Here is a 20,561-nt window from a genome sequence, read left to right as displayed (position 1 = left end):
AAAATATCAATTTGCAATTCTCCAACTTCTGCTTTCATTAAGTTTTCATTAATCATCGAATACAAAAATTGTAATCAACCATCACATACTTCCTAAGTGTCCCTATTTATGAAGGACACTGCCTATTTTGGTTCCCAATTCATGTCGGAGTGTTTAACCGAGCACCACAGCAACCATACTCACAGTATTGTATCTTTAAACTACAATAAATGTGTTTAGAAATGAGTCCTATACATTGTTCTTATTCTAAATTACATTTTAGCTGTACTAATTAGAATATCCCCTAAAATGTATCTGAACATCCCTGGTCGCATCTCTACTTACACCTCTAATTAATTTGTCCCTTTTTGTCCATTTCAGATGGAAGGTAAGCCTTGTGGACTACATCTCCTATAATGCTTTCACAGCAATAATGCTGGCAAAGCATCAGGGGAGATGTAGTCCACAATATCTGGAGTGTCAAATATTGCCTATCACTGGTATAGTTTACATACCATCGCACAGCAACATATTCCTACATATGAATACAGTGCTGGGGCACAAAAAAGTTTTTTTTAAATTTTTTTTTATTTTGTGTATGGTTTATTCCTTAATACCCGGTGTTAATTATTCCCTGTAAATTGTATTTATTTATTTTTTGCTTATTGCTTTTTTTTTTTTTTTAATCAATTTGTGTTTGATATATTTAAGTTTAGTACTGTAGACTAATAACTTGTTTCTTCTTTTTTTTTTCCCTAAAGAAAAATATACAAATAAATAATAAAAAAAAAAAAAAAAAACACACGTAACCATGGCTGACATGACAGTAGAAGATTTTCAGCTTCGGGCCAATCAGGTCACAGATGAGGTAAGTGCTCATCCTGGTATCCTACAGCAATTAATGTGTATTGAGAATTGCTTAATGTCGAGCTGGTGTTATTAATGTTTACTGTGTAAATGGTAAGTACCTAAAATGTAGTATCCCCTCCTCCCAGCTATTGCAAAAATACAACTCCCAGCAGGAGAGTCTACCTTATAGCAACTTCTGCTGCAGTATAATGTCTGTATTTATACATTCCCAGGTGCACAGACAATAAATCTAGCATTGCATTTTAGTATTTATTAGTTCTAGGTAAACTTCTCAGTATGCCAAACTGCAGTTTAATAAGTAGATGTTTGCTACGTTGTGTATTGGCATTGTGTTGAGCAAAGTGCGATCTGCATGTGTCACACAATGATTAACTTTCACAGGGAGCTTGTCTGATAGTGTATTTAAATAAACGCAACGGAGTTCATGTAGTGCAAATATATACAATGAGATTTTGTGCAAATGACTCTCTGGCCACCCCAAAGGCTTTTGACCAAGATGCTCTGCTGGTCAGTGGGATGCACACCTTCCACGTTGCACACCTCTTGGTTTTACGATTCAGTGCATCTGGCCCCATTGATGATTGTCCATACCACTGCTCAGCCCAGGAGCAAATCTAGGATCAGAATGCCTTCACTAAAGTGGCCTGCCAATCATAAAGGAGTGCCAGTGATTAACTGTCACTGGAGTGACCCGTCTGTGTAATACAAAAGATGAATTTAACTCCAGCTGTGCAACGTAAAGCGGCCCAGAGATCAGCAACCAATACTGAGCTTTGTAAAATGTCCTGCTTTACTCCCTTTATCCCTTAGTAGCACAGCTCCCTGGAAGCAGATTAACTGCTCTCAATGGTTCTTGGTTAGCTGCCATCAGACTGGTATTATTTGTTTTCCCAACAAATATCTCTGCATGGCAGCTTCCCATTTCCTCAAGGCAGTTCAGCAAGTGACATTAGAATGTATGGCTGGTAAGTTATTAAATAAACTGCATGCATATTACACATTCTCATCTGGTACATAGATACGCTACAACCAAGAGCTGCAGGTTCTATGTCCTGTATCACATGTTCCAGTGGGAGTTGTTTCCATTAAGAACCAGTGACTGTCTTGATGATCAGAGCTTTAGGGCAACTGAATGGAAAGGATTCTAAACCAAAATTACCTTCTCTTCTTTTAAGGAACAGATTGTAATAATATGGATTGTCATAAGGGGGAAAAAAGCTATTTACGTTTCACATTATTTACTTGCACCAAATATTATTCTTCATATTTTTGTTTGACGACTTGATTCACACCAGAAAGTTCAAGTAGAATGAGAAAAGCTTGTGTTCGATTATGTGGAAACATTTAGCTAAGAGGGTACTCGTATTAAAAAAAACAAAACACAAAACACTGTTTAAATTACTGTATTTGGTCAGACTAAACTTTACAGGCAAGCCACTTTGAAAGAAAATAAATAAAACTGTATAATAAAAAAACTGCCTTCTTTTCACACCCGCACCAGTCACACTCTTGTATTGACCTGTTTCTAAGATCTCCTTCCCTGATACCCATGGATGAGTTTACCTCCATAGGATCCATCACATGGTCAGACCATGCTGACATAACACTTACAATCACGCTGCCAAACACGATACGATCGTGATCTTGGCGCCTAAACCCGGTTCTACTACATAACCCACAGATACGGGACTCTATCTCCCAAGCTATTACTGACTTTTTAACCTTAAATTCCATCTCCACATTGGGCACACTTAGGGGGCGGCTCACAAATCGGTTCTCTGGGGTACCACGATCAGCCTCACCTCACACCACAAAAAAAAAAGTTAGAGACTCTCCAACATGCACTGACTGAATTACGCTCTTTAGAATCCAAGCTCAAACAAAACTCCACCCCAGAACTAAATACGCAGATTTCACAATGTCCATAAACTATAAAAGAATAAATGGCGTCAGATTCTGCTAAGGCCCTTCAATGGACCAGACAACTCTACTACGAAAAATCTAATCAAGCAGATACTTTTTTGGCTCTGAAGCTCAAGCGTAGAGCTGCTCACAAACACTTAGACAAAATAAAATCCCCAGACAGCCAAACACAACAACGTATGGTTGAAGTATTCCAAGAATACTTCTCCTCACTGTGCAACCACAGCTCAGAGACCTGCCAAAACCCCAATCTGATCACGACGCAGATTAAACGATGCATTAACCCGCATTAAGCTCCGAAGGAGTTAATAAATTGATCACACCGGTTACAGCCGAAGAATTGGCCATCACGCTTAAAACCCTTAAACACAACAAGTGTCTGGGACCAGATGGGTTGTCCAGACTTTATTACAAAACATATGCCCACATTTTTACCCCTCATCTATGCAAACTTTTTTTAACTCCATACTAGGAGAAGCGTTCCAAACTGACATGTTACAGACAAACATATGCCTCCTACCCAAATCTGACAAATCTCCCTTAGAACCTGGCCACTTCTGCACCATCTCTTTGCTCAACGTGGATATTAACCCCTTAAGACCGCAGCCAAATGTACAAGTTGTGATCCAAAAAAAAGGTAAACAAAACCTGGCATTTGCGCTATATGTCTGTCCAACCGTAATTCACCTCTTTCATATTAAATGCACCCACACTTATTATATATCATTTTATTCAGGGGAAACAGGGCTTTCATTTAACATCAAATATTTAGGTATGGAACATAACTTAATATGAATACAATATAAAAAAATGAGAGAAAATAAGATTTTTTTAAATTTTCTTAGTTCTATGTGACATTCTAACTGTGAATGTCAAAATTCTGTTTGCTTTTACTGCAATAAAATACACATATTTGTATTCAGCGACGTCTCACGTGTAAAACAGTACCCCCTATGTACAGGTTTTATGGTGTTTTGGGAAGTTACAGGGTCAAATAAAGCATGTTACACTTTTCAGTTTTTTCACATTGAAATTTGCCAGTTTGGTTACGTTGCCTTTGAGACTGTATGGTAGCCCAGGAATGAGAATTACCCCCATGATGGCATACCATTTGCAAAAGTAGACAACCCAAGGTATTGCAAATGGGGTATGTCCAGTCTTTTTTAGTAGCCACTTGGTCACAAACACTAGCCAAAGTTAACGTTAATATTTGTTTGTGTGTGAAAAATGCAAAAAACGAATTTGAAAGCCAATTTTGGCCAGTGTTTGTGACTAAGTGGCTACTAAAAAAGACTGAACATACCCCATTTCCAATACCTTGGGTTGTCTACTTTTGCAAATGGTATGCCATTATGGAGGTAATTCTTATTTCTGGGCTACTAAACAGTCTCAAAGCCAACGTAACCAATCTGGCGAATTTCATTGTGAAAAAACTGAAACGCAAGCCTTATGTTTGACTCTGTAACTTTTGAAAACACCCTAAAACCTGTACATGAGGGGTAATGTTATACTCAGGAGACTTTGCTGAACACAAATATTTGTGTTTCAAAACAGTAAAAAGTATTACAGCAAAAATATCATCAGTGTAAGTGCCGTTTGTGTGCGAAAAATGCAATAAATTTCACTTTCCCTGACGATATCATTGTTGTAATACATTTTACGGATTTGAAACACAAATATTTGTGTTCAGCGATGTCTCCCGAGTAAAACAGTACCCCCCATGTACAGGTTTTATAGTGTCTTGGAAAGTTATAGGGTTAAATATAGTGCTAGCAAATTAAATTCCCTATATTTTCGGCCTGGGTTGTTAGGCAGGTCCCGCTAATTGTAATTAATTAGGATACCTAATTATGTAAAATTATTGCATAAATATATATGTAAAATTATTATATATCCACGTGTGTGGATATATATATGTGTATATATATATGTATATAATTTTTTTACAATTATTTTTATTTATATATAGGTATACATATAGTGATGTATACGTATATACTTAGGTATATACATATATATATATTATTTCGTTCTACGTGTATTTTGATATCTATATATATATATATATATATATATATATATATATATATTAATATCAAAATACAGTTAGAACGAAATTACACACATATATATATTTTTAATTTTTTTTTTTAACGTATTTATATTTTTTTATTATAAAATATATATATATATATATATATATATATATATATATATATATATATATAATTATGTATATATTTAATCAATATCCTTCTACGTGTATTTTGATATTAATATATATAATATTAAAATACACTTAGTGTGTGTGTGTATGTATATATGTGTGTGTGTGTGTGTGTGTATATATATATATATATATATATATATATATATATATATATATATATATATATATATATATATATATATATATATGATCTAAGTATATTTGATGTGTAACTGTAATTTATTTATTTTTTTTTAACGAATATTTTATTTTTATTACAGGAGAGGGGCAGAGACAGTGTCAGCCAGTGATTTTACATCACTGGCTTACACACAGGATCAGTGATCACAGTGACAGGCTGTCACTGTGATCACCTCCTTCAGATCACGGTAATTGGCCACAGGGGGAGTGCCTGGGTGGCCAGGCATGCCCCCCACCGTGATCTGCAGGGGGATCCTGCCTGGAGTTACTATGGGTCAGCCAATAGGCTGACACATAGTAACTCTGATCGCAGTGACAGGCTGTCACTGCGATTAGATCGCAGGGAGAGGCTGTCTCTGCATTCAGATCGCAGAGACAGCCTCTCCCTGCGATCAGACTCTGCAGATCGCGGTCACTGACCGCAGGGGGACTGCCTGGGGGGCCAGGCATGTCCCCGACCGCGATCTGCAGATTAAAAATGCCGCGGCTCCATGTGTCAGCCGATTTTAAAATCGGCTGACACATGGTAAATACTGATCGCAGTGACAGCCTGTCACTGCGATCGGAAGCTGCAGACCGCGGTCCCCAGGCACAGGGGGGCTGCCTGGGGGGCCAGGCATGCCCCCCGACCGCGATCTGCAGCGGCCATGTGCCGCCGGCCACGTGGGGGGTAAGACCGCCCAGGACGTACTATGCCGTCCTGCGGCGTTTAGAGCCGCCCAAATAAGGACGGCATAGTACGTCCTGCGGTCTTAAGGGGTTAAACTATTCACGAAACTTATGGCGGAACGACTCAATCCCCCAAACTTATACACTTATACACCACATCAGACGGACATACTACTTGATTTGGTACACCGACTACAGAGGGATCCCCACCTTGGTTCTATCCCTCGACGCTGAGAGCTTGTTCGACAGGTTACTTTGGCCCTTTCTCTTTACCACTCTTTGTAAATTTGGATTCCCCCAATCCTTTATAGATGCGCTACAATCATTGTACTCCTCTCCTACAGCAAATTTACTCCTTTCGCACTCTAATCCATCCTCCTTTCGAATATATAATGGGACCTGACAGGGCTGCCCTATCTCTTGAGCCTCTACTCCAATCCCTCCAGGCAAATGCAGATGTCCAAGGCATACATATCAGGGGAGAAGAATACAAAACCGCAGCTTATGCTGACTATCTGCTACTCTCCATAACCGACCCTACGCATTACATATCTCCGCTTCTCAACGCACTCAGAGACTACCCTGTAGTCTCGGGCTACAAACTAAACATTGACAAGACAGAGGCCTTGCCAATTCAGGTAGACCTGGCAACGATAACTGCTCTCCAGGAACAATGCTCATTTAACCTCCAAAATGCCACAATCAAATACCTGGGCACCTCTCTTTCCACAGATCTCACTCAAATATATGACCTTAATTATACCCACCTAATCCACAAAGCCCTACACGATTTACAGAATTGGAACACTATGCCAATTTCATGGCTATACCACCAAGCCTCTATAATCTGAGCTTACTATCGCAATTCTTATACCTCTTCCAAGCGCTACCAATCCTCATAATCGTGCCTGACTTAAAAAAGCTACAGACGAACATTGACAAATTTATCAAATGCCAAACCCTCACATCTAAGAATATGGGATAAAATAGCAGTCAAATGCAAACTAACTTCCAATCCCTCACCACTCACACCAATCCTTCGGAACACACAATTTGCCACGGGCATGCACCCCAAAGACTTTGTGCACTTTGAAGACCATGATCTAACCAGATTCCACCACTTCTTCACTAACGAATTCCCTTTGCGGATCTCCAAAGGCCCAGACCGCTTACAACTTTCGCTACGGTCAGTTTAAGAGCTTCCTCAGCTCCCCCACAAATAAAATAGCAAGTACAACCACCTTAATGCCATTTGAAAGAGCTTGTAAGCACCACTCCATCCAATAGGGTTAAAACACTCTATACCCTCATCACTCACAACTCTCAGGACAGCACCCTATCCTACATGTCTGCTTGGGAGATGGATATACCTATTGGGAATGGGACCCCAAGGACTGGCTAGCCATTTGGAAAGCCACTGCTATGGTTACTGTTTGCGTGAATCACAAGGAACAGGCGTACAAAACGCTAATGAGGTGGTATATCACACCCCTGCGGTTAAAACAACTGGGGAGGACAGATTTAGACCGCTGTTGGAAGGGGTGCGGGAACAAGGTTATTTATATCCACCACTGGTGGGAATGTGAACACATCGCACAAATCTGGCATCAAGTATCACAAATGTCTTCCCAAGTCTTGCACTCCGATATCCCACTCGACCCATAGACCTGGCTATTGTCCAGGCCTCTCCAGAATACCCCACAGGCCCAAAATAAACTCATTGCCAAAATTGTGCTAGCCACAAGACAAGCGATAGCCGAAAGGTGACACTGGAGAGGCTCACACCCGACTTCTTGTCGTTCCACTCCCCAATTAAACTCCAACTTCCCCCCCATATTCTCCCCCCCTTTCTATTTTTTCCTCCCTGCCCCTCCTCACGCACCCATTATGTCTTACTGTTCTGGCTATTTCATTATCCTTCCCCTCCTCCCCCCCACCCCCCAATCAAAGAAAACGAGTGGGACAGGTACCCTCTGGTTACCTCACTAACACTTATGGGCTCGCTTCACTGTACCACCTACTACACATCAACGATGCTCTCAAACCTTCAGGGTTACATACCATGCCTGCAACCAGACAGCTTAAACGTGCCTAACATCGCGACTACCACACTCCCTGGGCTTGCAATGAAAACAAAAAGTTGACATCCCAAATGACTCCTCCTTCTGCTCACTCAAATGCCTTACATTTCGCAAGACCAGAGGTTTCTTCTCCACTGTATAGAACATGGGTATTTCACCCCTAGGTTTTACAGGTTACGGCCTACAGCACCTCTTTTAGAGCAGAACATGATATGAATCTCCCCCCCAAAACAAGTCAGTTTAGTCGATATACCCCCAATGAAAGCATGTGCTTATTTATGCATTTTTAATTAGCTGTGTATATTTAAAAAAAAAAACACCTTGGCAAAAATGCAGATTTCTCTTCTGAAGCCTTTGCAAGCCCGCCCCTCTTTAACTCTGCACAAATCTTCAGTTGTTGTCTTTGTAAGGCAGGTGCTCTGGGCAATTGTTTGTCTCTCAAATCTTATGCCACTGAGCCAAACTACCAGGAAGTAACAGGACAGAATGTCTGGGCAGCTGGGTGTGTAACAAGGTTTATTTATTGAAATCTGCGCATTTTTTAAAATGAAGAAAAGTGGACACAATTATCACACAGAAAGCACTTCAGCTAGCAAACACAAACAAAAAACAAACTGCGGTGTTATTTCAATCTGCTTAGTGTTAACTTTTGCTGACTGGTATGCAAGCCATACAATTGATTCAATGTTACCATCTTTTCTTTCAGTCACTCGAGAGTACACGCCGAATGAAGAATCTGGCAGTTGAGGTAAGAGATACTTTTTGCTTGGGTGATGCTCGCCTACATACCTACTTGCAGCTAAATACCGTATTTACTTAAATCTAAAGGGCACCTTTTTTAAAAAAAATATTTATTTAATAAAGTTTCCAAAATTTAAATGTGCAGTACATTTGGGGCACAATTCTAAACTTCCCGTGAATTAAGACTGGCGAATTGCGTTCCGGAAAGAGGGTGGTCCTCGACTTTTACGACCGTCCTAGGAAAGGAATAAGCAGATTGAGGAGCAATTTAATGAGCAATGTGAGTTATAAAAAGGAGTTACTATCATTATTATAAAAATAAAAAAAATCAATCGAAATAAGAGCAAATTTACCCCAAAATGGCAGAGAAACAGCGAAGGACATCATGTGAAGCAAAATTCAAACGGAAATTTGTTGCTTAAAAAAAAAAAAAAAAAAACAGACTAGCGGCAAGACAGTTTGGTGTACTGGAGAGCAATGTCCGCTTCTGGTACCGAAACAAGTTGCCAATATTTACATGTAAAGCAGATAAGAAGAAATTCATCGGCCCTCGCAAAAGGAGGCACCCTGACATAGACCAAGAGATTTGGGAATTTTTACGGGAAAGAAAGAAAGAATGGGCTACCTGTGAGTAGTGAACAAATTAGAAATAAAGCTAAAAATGTGGCTATATATTTCGGTATATCAAAGGAAAAGTTTAAAGCCAGTCGAGGATGGGTAGGTCTCTACAGCGCCGTACAATGAAAAGCCAAAAGCTTCTAGCAGATTTTCAAGAAAAGTTGCAATCATTTCAAAAGTATGTAATCGAGCTTCGTAAGAGAAACAAATTCTTGATGGGACAAACTGGCAACGTGAACGAGACTAGGTTCGATATGCCACCATTACAGGTAAAGGGGCAAAATAAGTTACCAGAAAAACTTCAGGATGTGAAAAACAGCAGGTAACTGTTATGCTGGCAGTCGCTGCAGATGGTTGCAAACTTCCTCCATTTTTAATTTTCCAGTAAAAAAAATATCAGCCAAGACCAGTGCAAACAAAAACTTCTTCCCTAATTTCGTCATTATTCAAAACCAAGAGAAAGGATGGATGACTGAATCTTTAATGCTAGACTGGCTTTAAAATGTTTGGGCACGATGTCCAGGTGCTCTTTTGAACCCAAAATCAATGCTGTGTCTTGACGCATTTTGCATTAATCTGTCAGATGAAGTAAAAAAAAACATATGAAGCCTGAACAACGGACTTGTAATTCCTGGAGGGATGACATCTGTTTTACAGCCCTTGGATGTTCGTGTTAACAAACCCTTCAGAGCCAACGTTCAGAGGCAGTACGAGAAATGGCTCTGTGAGCCGAATCAGGAATAGACTCCAGGAGGAAAATTAAAGCGTGCTGCTCCTCATGATGTTGCTCATTGGGTTTCTACTGCTAGGAGATGTATCACAGCACCTCTAATCAAAATTTTATTTAAGGAATGTGTATATCTAATGCATTGGACGGTAGTGAAGATGACGTATTTTGGAGCAAGTCAGAGGATGACGGGGAAAGCATGAATGAATTTGACACCGACATGTTTGATTTATTCTCCAAAGACTCCGATGATGGTGGGAGTAATTAAGAAGATAACCGTAAATACATCAATGTTGCAAGTTTGTTAGTTACCAGTATGTTTCTGAAGAACTGTTGTAAGTTTATTTTATTTTTATTTTTTTATGCTTACTTAAGAAAAAAATGTCTTCACACGTAACACTAAAATTGAAATGCCATCAGTGTTACTATGGTATATGGCAAACTCTTTCATTGTTGTACAATGTTGTATGGTAGTATCTTCTTACAAATGCGCATTACCTTCGCCAGCAAAAATATTTTTCAGCTTCCAGGTTTCAAAAAATTGAGGTGTGCATTAGATTCCAGTAAATATGGTAATCACTCTAAAAAAACTAACAAACAAAAACAAAAAAAGTTTTATTTTTTAGGGGGAATATGACGATAATGTCCCCTATGTTCTTTATCTATCTCTGTTGACCAACCGGTGGCAAACTATTCTGTTTGAGGCTGCGAATTGTAATTAAACAATGAAAATCTTTCCTCTGCCACCTCTGGTAAACATTGATGCAAAATATATGATGTAAAAAAAAAATCATAATTTCTGCTTGTTTTCATGTTGCTTTAGGTTTTTATTTGTTTGTCTTGCCTTCTTTGTAGTCGATACCAAGATAGATCCCCAGACTAAACTTGATGCAATATGCAGGCCTGCCTTGCTCACTCAAACCGCCATGCATCAAATATCCCTATAAAGCAATTTTCATTTGCTAGTGCATATAATACCCTTACCATGTTAACCGTATTATACATTATATGTACAACAAGGACGCAATAGTGCAAAACCAAGAAAGATGTTTTTTAAATAATAAAAAATGCTACCCCCTTATGTATCGCTAACCTTAAAGTAGTTGAGATTTATAATCTGAAAATGATTGAAAAGCGCTGTATTAGTAAAGCACTGTAAACCACCAGATAACTAATTTCTGTAATTTTATTTTGTATTCCATATCCAATTATGGATTTCCCTTTATTTAATTTTTTTTTTTTGTTTCCTCTTCTAGTGTCAAGACACTGGAATCAAAACAATCAATATGCTGGACGAGCAAGGCGGTGAGTTTGAATTAAATAGACATTTCATTAGAATGACTGACTGCAGTATTAGAAAAACTGAATGTTTGTGAAAATTACGGTTAAAAACGTGTTGCGTTTTAAGTAATACAAACAAGTTTGTGTTGCACAAAAAGGGGCACATCTCCAAACCATCTTGTTGTTGTGCCAGCAATATTCTTGACCTGTGGAACAGCGCTTTGTCCAAAAACGAGTGGTTCAATGCCCGTGTCCATCTTTTTTCCACCTACTTCTATTTCTTTTCATAAATACTTCCTTATAACACCATTCCCATCGTCCAGAAACCTATCCTACTTCCTGAGCCTGTAAGATGATTTAAAGAGGCACCGAAGTACAATATTTAGGTTGGGTACACTTCTACAATTGTTTGAATTTTTTTTTTCTTTCTGTTAATGTTCTTGTGTTTCTGCCTCACGTTAACCTGTAGAGTTTCTCTTCTTGCTCCAATAGTCTAGCTGTTCGTGATTAAAGTAAGCATTGTTTTTTTTTTTCACCTCTCCTCTATATAGAACAACTAAATCGAGTCGAGGAAGGGTTGGACCAGATCAACAAGGACATGCGAGAGGCAGAGAAAAACCTAACTGAACTCAATAAGTGTTGTGGTCTCTGTGTCTGCCCGGGAAAGAGGTGAGACACAATACCCTTTATAGTGGCAGTTTTATCCGTCTTTCATCTACACAATCACCAACAAATAAGAACTTCATCATATAGTGTGTGTGTGTGTGTTTATCTATTTATTTTTATTATTAGCTCTACAAATACTAAAATGGACTGTAAAAGCAATTACTGGTAGACCGATAGAATAAAGTAACACTATATATTCTGCTTCTTTCACTGAACTGATCTATTTCAGTAGTTCAAATGGCAAGGTAACAATTCAGACCGTGTCCTTGCTGTTCCTGAAATCATGGCGTATCTATTTGTAAGCTTAATTCAAAATTGAGAGTTCACCCATATTTTGTTTCGTCTCTTCTCTCTGCTGGCTTGCATGGAGACCTCCCTGGAAGCAGAGATATGGCTGGCACAGGTTGGTATTCGGATGATCTAGCATGGGCGCAGGCTGCCCTGTAAAGTTTTGTGTTTTTGCTGTAGTTCCCATTCCAAGCATGGATATACCACCTTCTTATTAGTGCTTTGAGTGTCTCTCTGTAACCACATTGCATTTTTTCAATCTTAATGTGCAACTGGACATTTGACCACTATTTATATCTTCTCACACTTACATTTTATTTATATTTTTTTCTTTTTAAACCGTTATCGCCAGATGCACATTTTGAGGTCTAAAGATGCACACTACTTTCCTTTAATTTGTCTAATTTACTGATGGGTAAAAGATAGACCCGTCACTAGTCGTCATCTAAGCCTCCTCTAAGGTATATGACCAGCTGGATATGACCAGCCCAAGACTGAAAATCAACAAAAATATTTAATGAGGGGGTTGTGGTTGATACCACAAAAAGAAAGCACATGTAGAAGGATGTGGGCATTGTCTGGGTGGTCTAGGATCTGCCATAAATTATAGGAATGTCTGCTACCGATGGTTCAGAGAGCTTTTCAGCCTCACTAACTACAGAGATCTCACAGCGTGCTGAATTACTTATTAGCAATATTAATAATGGATTACTACAGAATACTGTAATTATGTTTTGAAAATAACTGGACTGTTGTTCAATTTCCGCTGCATAATGCGATCAAAACATTAGACCCAGTGCGGTTATAAATCGGTTATTGAATTCAGAGTTAAAATCTACACTTCAAGAATTTGGTATTCAAATATTTCCATGAGATGTGGGCTTCTATTTTCCTATTTACAGTAATGTTTTAACTTCTGCGTGATTTTTGCAGGCCAAAGAATTTTGAGACCGGCGAAGTCTACAAAAAGACTTGGGGTGGCAAAGATGGAGCCTCCGACGAGGTTATTTCAAAGCAACCACATCAAATGAATGCACAGCAAACCCGCCCAGGACAGAACGGTGGCTACATTAAGAAGTATGTCTCCTTTTATTGGGTTTTAACTGATACTCTAACATAAATCTTTTTCAGATTTGGTAATACGAAGTACCATCATGGAACAGATCTGGTGCTGTGGATTTGTGTTTACTTATTTTAAAAGGATCTCAAAATCTTAGGGGAATATAAATAAGTTTTCCTTAGAACCGTTGCGTCTTTGTTAATGGACCATTTTTAATTTATAAAGACCTATAGATTACAGGAAGACTATGGATTATATAAAATGGGAAAAGGGAAGAATATTTAAATGTCTCTTATTTATGAACTACGGTACCTACAAAGTGACTCGACTTGCATTTTAAAGGAATTGTTTTTTGTGTGTCGGCAACAGGAATCCAGTAGTTAGAATTGGCACATCACATTTCTCTCTTTACTTGGTCTGCCAGGATCACAAATGATGCTCGTGAAGATGAAATGGAAGAAAATTTGCAAGAGGTGGGCGGCATACTGGGACAGCTTAAGAACATGGCTCTAGACATGGGCAATGAGCTTGACTCGCAGAACAAACAGATTGGTAGAATCAATGAAAAGGTAAGTACTGACGATAGCAAGATATGTGTCTGGAGAAATGATTGTTGACCTACTCTTCCCAAGGTTAAAGGGACAGTGTAGGCACTATGACTATATCATATCACTGACGTGGTTATAGTGCCTTGGGTCCCTGGCCCTTACTTGGGTTATTACTAAGGCAGAGATTTCAGACTTTGTGCTAGCGATGCTTAATCATACCAGCAGTGGGCGCTGTGATGGGCTAAAAAAGCAGTCACTGACACTCGGCCAATCACAGCCACCCATTGCCACTCAGGCTAATGCTTTCTCACTAGCTTAAGCAACATAAAGGGGATGGGTTGCTGGGAGTCTCTTGGAGGATTAATAACATTTTAATGCTGAATGGAAAGATGGTGCCAGGGATCTCCAGACACTAGAACCACTTCAAGGAAATAAAACAGTGACAGTGCCCATTTAACCATTCTTGTATGAAGGTTCAATTCCAGTGGTAGTAATCAAGCAAAGCATGAAGAAGAATCCTCTAAAAACAACGTATTTAGTGTTTTATAACTGCAAATATTACTTATTTCAGTGTGAAATAACGCTGTACCATGCTGGTCCATATTCAAAACACTAAACTTGTACAAAATTAGCCTGTGATCTTTATCTCAGCATTTTTATAGCCACAGCAAGTTGTGCTGCATTGTACAGTGGGAGGATTATGGGGAATCCGCTGACAGTAGCCCAGAGGTGTCGTAGAATGTCAAACAAAAAATATATAATAAGCTGTATGTCCAACTGAAAATAAACAAAGATTGGCACAATCTGATTGCTTACTGTAGGATTATGCCACTCCTCACACCAAATCTGCAGCGGCCTGTAGTGGATATGGTACCATAACGGACCCTTGAATAGGGTGGGATACAACAAACACTGTTCACAAGAGGGGTGCCGTAGTATCCTAAAGTCCAAGACGGTCTCTGAGTTGAGCAGGGTTCCCTTTCCAAGTGACCTCTACCACTGACTGGCTTCACCTGTAACGTTAAAGGAACACTATAGTCACTTAAATTACTTTAGCTAAATAAAGCAGTTTTAGTGTATAGATCATTCCCTTGCCCAATTCACTGTCATTTAGGAGTTCAATCACTTTGTTTCTGTTTATGCAGCCCTAGCCACACCTCCCCTGGCAATGATTGACAGAGCCTGCATGAAAAAAAAACAAACCTGGTTTCACTTTCAAACAGATGTAATTTACCTTAAATAATTGTATTTCAATCTCTAAATTGAACTTTAATCACATACAGGAGGCTCTTGCAGGGTCTAGCAAGCTATTAACATAGCAGGGGATAAGAAAATCTTAATTAAACAGAACTTGCAATAAAAGCCTAAAGGGGGCTCTCTTTACAGGAAGTGTTTATGGAAGGCTGTGCAAGCCACATGCAGGGAGGTGTGACTAGGGTTCATAAACAAAGGGATTTAACTCCTAAATGGCAGAGGATTGAGCAGTGAGGCTGCAGGGGCATGTTCTATACACAAAAACTGCTTCTTAAGCTAAAGTTGTTCAGGTGACTATAGTGTCCCTTTAAGTTTCCACACTTGTTTGTGGCTTTCTTAGTTAAATATTGGCATACATTTTCATGCTCTGTGTTCTTTTTAGGCGGAGGTAAACAAAGCTCGCATCGATCAAGCGAACACCACAGCGAAGAAGCTCATTGAGTGAAGACTTCAACTTCTTTAGCCTTTTTAAACTGTATGGCAAAAATGCTTTTCTGTAATTGTCTGGGGTCTTTAGGGAGGCAAATTCTCCTTCCCACCTTAACCGTGGAAGGTGTGTCTCCATTTTCCTAAATACATGAATACAAAGCATAATTGGTCTGAGGTATGTCTACACGAAGAATGCTGTACATGCTCTGCTGCAACTTGTTTACCCAGGGGAGTGTAATTGTACAAGGTCAACTCTTCCAGCACCACTGTATTTATTTTAATTTCTCTGTTCTTTAAAGCAAATATACAACATATGAAGGTGAACTTGACATGGAGAATTTTAGCACACATCGGGCGTTTTTTCCTATAGCCTAGGTGCTTTGATATGCAAGTTGTATCTTTGCTTTAAATATACATTTGCGATCACTTTATTTTATGTAACCTCTGAAATCTGTGAACTTGTCATGTCGTTTTTGAGAAGTGCCTTTTACCAAAGAATGTTAGACTCAATCATGCTGTGTTTTACAGTGTGTATACTCTTGAGAGAGCCTCTATTCCAGATTTTACTTTCCATTGCTTGCAGTTCAACATTGTTAAGCGTTTTGACGTCTTATAATGCCGTAACTAAATGGTAGAAATTGGTTTTGGATCATCATAACTTTTTATTGCCTGTCTGAGCCTTTGAAATCTCTGCCCTTTTGCCTAATGATTTGTAAGTTCTAAAAAGGGTTTTAAAGGCCAGCGTTGCTTCTCGCATTGTGACAGTCCATCCCTGAACACGTCTGGGCTGGGTTTAAAAGGGATTCTCCACTAAAACCAAAACTCTTTGAAACTGGAAGGAACGTCATAGGCAGCTTGTAGCTACAAGACTAAGAACGTGAGTTGACGCATAAACAATGTCCCTGTCTCTAGTAACTTCATCAGGGTTTATTTGCTAAATTGAGAATTCAAAGTTCATTTTACACGTAAGGTCAAAGTAGTGGAACCAGAAAAACTCTCCAAGTCCAGTATGCTTTTTGTTGGGCTACTCCAGCTTTATACTTGAAATCCACTTTGAATTCTTTCTTTGGTAAATCATCCTGTATATTAAACATGCATTGTTGCAGTTATTATTTTTTTTTTTACTAATTATGCACATATAGGGCTAGTCATTCTGCTTGGCACCAATTTAAAATACCTTGTATAAAATATTTTATTTTTAACTCTGAACACCTTAAATTTGCAATATATTGTCTACTAGTAGTATTCCTTTTTATACATCATTGTAACGTCTGAATAAAGTTCACCATGTGACTATATTGGCAGTTGTTCTGTCCCAAGCGTCACAATTCAACATGGTTGAGACTCGGAATGAATTGTGACCTGAATGTTTGTTTGATCTCATGTACAGCCCTGTACCAATGAGCCCCAAGCAGAATCTGCACGGGGTGGGAGTTTCACAGTAAAGTGTAAAGAAATCAAACTGAATCTCGCATTTTAGGCTGAATATACAGCTGATTTTGTACAATTCTATCCAAAATTTGAAATTCTTGACTGTTCACAACAGGAACACTACCCAGAAAGCAGAACTGTTTGTTTTTTATCTTAATGATCTGATCTAAGTGTACCAAGTAATACGCTTTATTTTACTTTTGCTAAAACTTCAACTTACCTGAGCACACTAGGAGAGGAGAGTGATTATAAAACCTATTTGGCAATATGCATCATCGAAGTTGCATTAAAAGATAGTCATTACCCAGTATTCAAGACTAGGCCCCATCTAGGGATGTTCAAACATTAACATGGTTATTCGCTAAAGCAGGCATAGGCAACCTTCGGCACTTCAGATGTTTTGGACTACACCTCCCATGATGCTCTGCCAGCATTGTGTAAGAGCATTATGGGGGATGTAGTCCACAATATCTGGAGTGCCGAAGATTTGCCTATCCCTGCGCTAAAACTAGAATGCAAAGTGAATTTCACATTTAAAGGGACACTAGAGTCACTAAAACATAAACTTAATGAAGCAGTTGTGGTGTATAGATCATGCCGTGCAGCCTCACTGCCCAATTCTGAAATTTAGAAGTTAAATCACTTTGTTTATACAGCCCTAGCCACACCCTCCTGCAAGTGACTTGCACAGCCTTCCTAAACACTTCCTGTAAAGAGTCATCTAATTTTTAAACTTCCATAATTGCGAAATCTTTCATTTAGATAGAATGTCTTATCTCTTGCTTAGTTAATAGCTTGCTAGACCCTGCAAGTGCCTACTTTTATGTGATGAAAGTTCAGTTTTAAGAGCAGGAGATAAACTTTCTAAGTTACATCTGATTGACATTTGAACCATTCTGTTTTCATGCAGGCTGTCAGTCACAGCTGGGTAGGGGTGAATAGGGCTGCATAAACAGAAACAGTGATTTAACTCCTAAACAGCTGATAATTTAGCAGTGAAACTTCAGAGGCATGATCTATACACTCCATGTAGACCGCTCATTAAGTTAAAGTTGTTTTTGTGACTAAAGTGCCCCTTTAAGTTCAAAATGACCAAACTGGAAAAACGCTAGATCATCCATGCTTTCAGTTCAGCTACTATCTGTTCTAAAGAGCTTAGTTCTTAGGACAGTAAGGATGATTTTAGGTAAGCAGCAAACTCATATCACGCCAAATGGCCAGCAAGACTATATAGGTTAACAGATTTAGTTATTACCAACACACACATCCATAATTTATCCTTTTTTTACAAGGATAGACAGAATTCCTTCCAAGACGCAGCGATGCTTACTACCTCTATCCAGCGTTCCGTTTTCTCATTTGTTGCTGGATTTAATAGAAACGTATTGCTATTTCACACATGGTGGTTACAAAAACATTTAATCTCTTTAGTAATTCTTTGCAAAGTCTTCTCAGTTCCTCAAAAAAAGAAAGGAAAACGAGATAAAGAGGGTTAGTTTGGTGTGATGATTTGCATGTAAAATGCAATAGTTGCAAGATGGGGAGTGTGTGGACATTGTCAAAGCATTTTAGAAACCGATTGAAAATCTTCGTGTTCAGCACAAAATGTTTCATTGTAGTCTGCTTTGTTACAATTGCTGCTGACGTGACCCAGTCTGAATGATAGTTTAGTGACAATGTGAATGCCGATTTGTACAATAGGATATCTGTGAACTATGATTGTAACCTCATTTTAATTATATATCCTATGACTTTAATATGCTCAAACTGTATTTTCTATGAAACATTATCTCCTATATTGGCTGCTCTCTCTTCTCTTGCATCAAAGCATCAAGGGAGTTTAGTTATACAACATCTGCCACCCCTGCTGTAAAAAAATGTTCTGGAGGAACCGGCGATGTACTCTAATGCACAGCCCGGGAGCTGCTAGCTGTGGCTGTGTACGAATGTTCTAACAGCTCTGTATGTAGCATGGATGGTGAGTAGGGTGTACTGTCCTATGGGTACTGCAATAAAAAATATACAATTTTTTTTTTCTTAATCAAAACTTTACTAGCAGTAGTTTGCCTTGAGCTTTCACTATTAGTTTACTTAGGATTTCCTTTTTACACACTAGCACCTTACTAGCTTTTCAGACTTCAAGACGTTTTCAACATAAAATGAAGGCGTGCAGAGATTACCTCTGCCAATGCAATTCTCACTCTGCTTGCCGACCACTGCTGCTTACTGTGCAGATGTTGAGCAATAAAGAGATCTATTGCCACCCATCCAGTTTTATTCCAGGAGACTCCGTCTGTTTTGTTAGCAGTGCACCTTTTATAGGAGGAGATGTGATGGATTATTATAAAAGGCTGGCCTTTCTAGAAGCACACCGATGCCATTATTGTGTCTTAATACTTGCCATGCACAGTGGTGTTAAGTGTTTGTTTCTTAACCCCTTAAGGACCAAACTTCTGGAATAAAAGGGAATCATGACATGTCACACATGTCGTGTCCTTAAGGGGTTAAACAACTAAAACTGCCATTGCATTTAATCCATTCTATGTCCATAAGGTGTAGCCTTGTTTTTTTTTGTTTTTTGGCTGCAGATGTTATATATAAATACATTATTTTTTTTTAACTGATGTGTCACTCGTGTTGTGTAAAAGCTGAAAGGTTGCAGTTAACACGTCCACATCAAGGATTTATCCTTAAGGGAGGAATGGCACAGGGGAATAAGAGTAAAGAGAGAACTGCTTGTCTCCTTTACTGTAGTACAACCTAGAACAGAAGTTGTATGTTATGGAATTGCTTAGTGCAAGTAAGTGACTTATAGGCACCTGGACATTGGGGCGAGATCTATATTCCTTCCGTATAGGGGGTCTATTTGGATTTATCCAGCTGAACACAATTTGGAAGACTTCTTGAGAGACTAAGTGCATAAAAGTCCTTTATAGATATTACTTTAATTTGCACTAAGCAATTCTGTCTGATGGGTTCTTATTTGTCTCGTAACAAGTTATGCATCTTTTCAATGCGTTTTAATAAAATGGCTAAAAGTCCAAATGTGTTCTTGCTTTTATTTATATTTTTCAAGTGCAGGGAATAAAGGTAAAATATTAGGGCAGAGAAATAGGAAAAGCTTTTATTTTTTTTATTTCAAATGTGTAAACTTCTGGTTCAAGGCTGGTCTCCATGCCTGTAGATGATGATGATATTAATAAGCAAGTATTTAACCAGGAGGAAAGGTACATTCAGATTACTCTGGTTTTCTATTACGTCCTGGGGGATATATATATATATATATATATATATATATATATATATATATATATATATATATATATATATTTATTTATTTATTACACAAACACACACCTCTCAATAGTTGTGTGAATATTTTAGAAAGCTATAGGTGGAAACAGGTGAAGTGGCTGTACAAGTGTGAATACCTCATTAATATAAATGGAAGTCTTGTTCTTTTAATACGCACACAACTACTGCTCTCTAAGACTTTATAATGTGAGTATTTGTTGTTAAGGTCCAAAATTACTTTAGTGATTCCGGTATAATGTCCCTCTAAAGCTAAAGCATAATACAATGGTTC

General features: G+C 38.5%; 1 protein-coding gene across 1 annotated transcript; it reads left to right on the top strand.

The window, feature by feature from the left end:
- The first annotated feature begins 740 nt into the window (after positions 1–740).
- On the top strand, positions 741–19,403 carry SNAP23 (synaptosome associated protein 23). Its single transcript, XM_063439667.1, has 7 exons — positions 741–847; positions 8,639–8,680; positions 11,275–11,323; positions 11,851–11,968; positions 13,187–13,330; positions 13,738–13,882; positions 15,498–19,403. Exons 1-7 carry the CDS (start codon positions 791–793, stop codon positions 15,558–15,560), a joined length of 618 nt encoding a protein of 205 aa, XP_063295737.1. The 5' UTR covers positions 741–790; the 3' UTR covers positions 15,561–19,403.
- Positions 19,404–20,561: the final 1,158 nt, after the last annotated feature.

The sequence above is a fragment of the Pelobates fuscus genome, chromosome 13 (assembly GCF_036172605.1).
Source record: "Pelobates fuscus isolate aPelFus1 chromosome 13, aPelFus1.pri, whole genome shotgun sequence".
Lineage (NCBI taxonomy): Eukaryota > Metazoa > Chordata > Amphibia > Anura > Pelobatidae > Pelobates > Pelobates fuscus.
The sequence above is the reverse complement of the archived record's forward strand: the minus strand, read 5'-3'. Positions and strand labels throughout refer to the sequence as shown.

Excerpts from the sequence above, each read along its gene's own strand:
- SNAP23 (XM_063439667.1), top strand. The coding sequence starts at position 791 with ATGGCTGACATGACAGTAGAAGATTTTCAGCTTCGGGCCAATCAGGTC. Across the intron at positions 13,331-13,737 it reads AACGGTGGCTACATTAAGAA|GATCACAAATGATGCTCGTG; the intron begins GTATGTCTCCTT and ends TTGGTCTGCCAG. Across the intron at positions 13,883-15,497 it reads TTGGTAGAATCAATGAAAAG|GCGGAGGTAAACAAAGCTCG; the intron begins GTAAGTACTGAC and ends TGTTCTTTTTAG.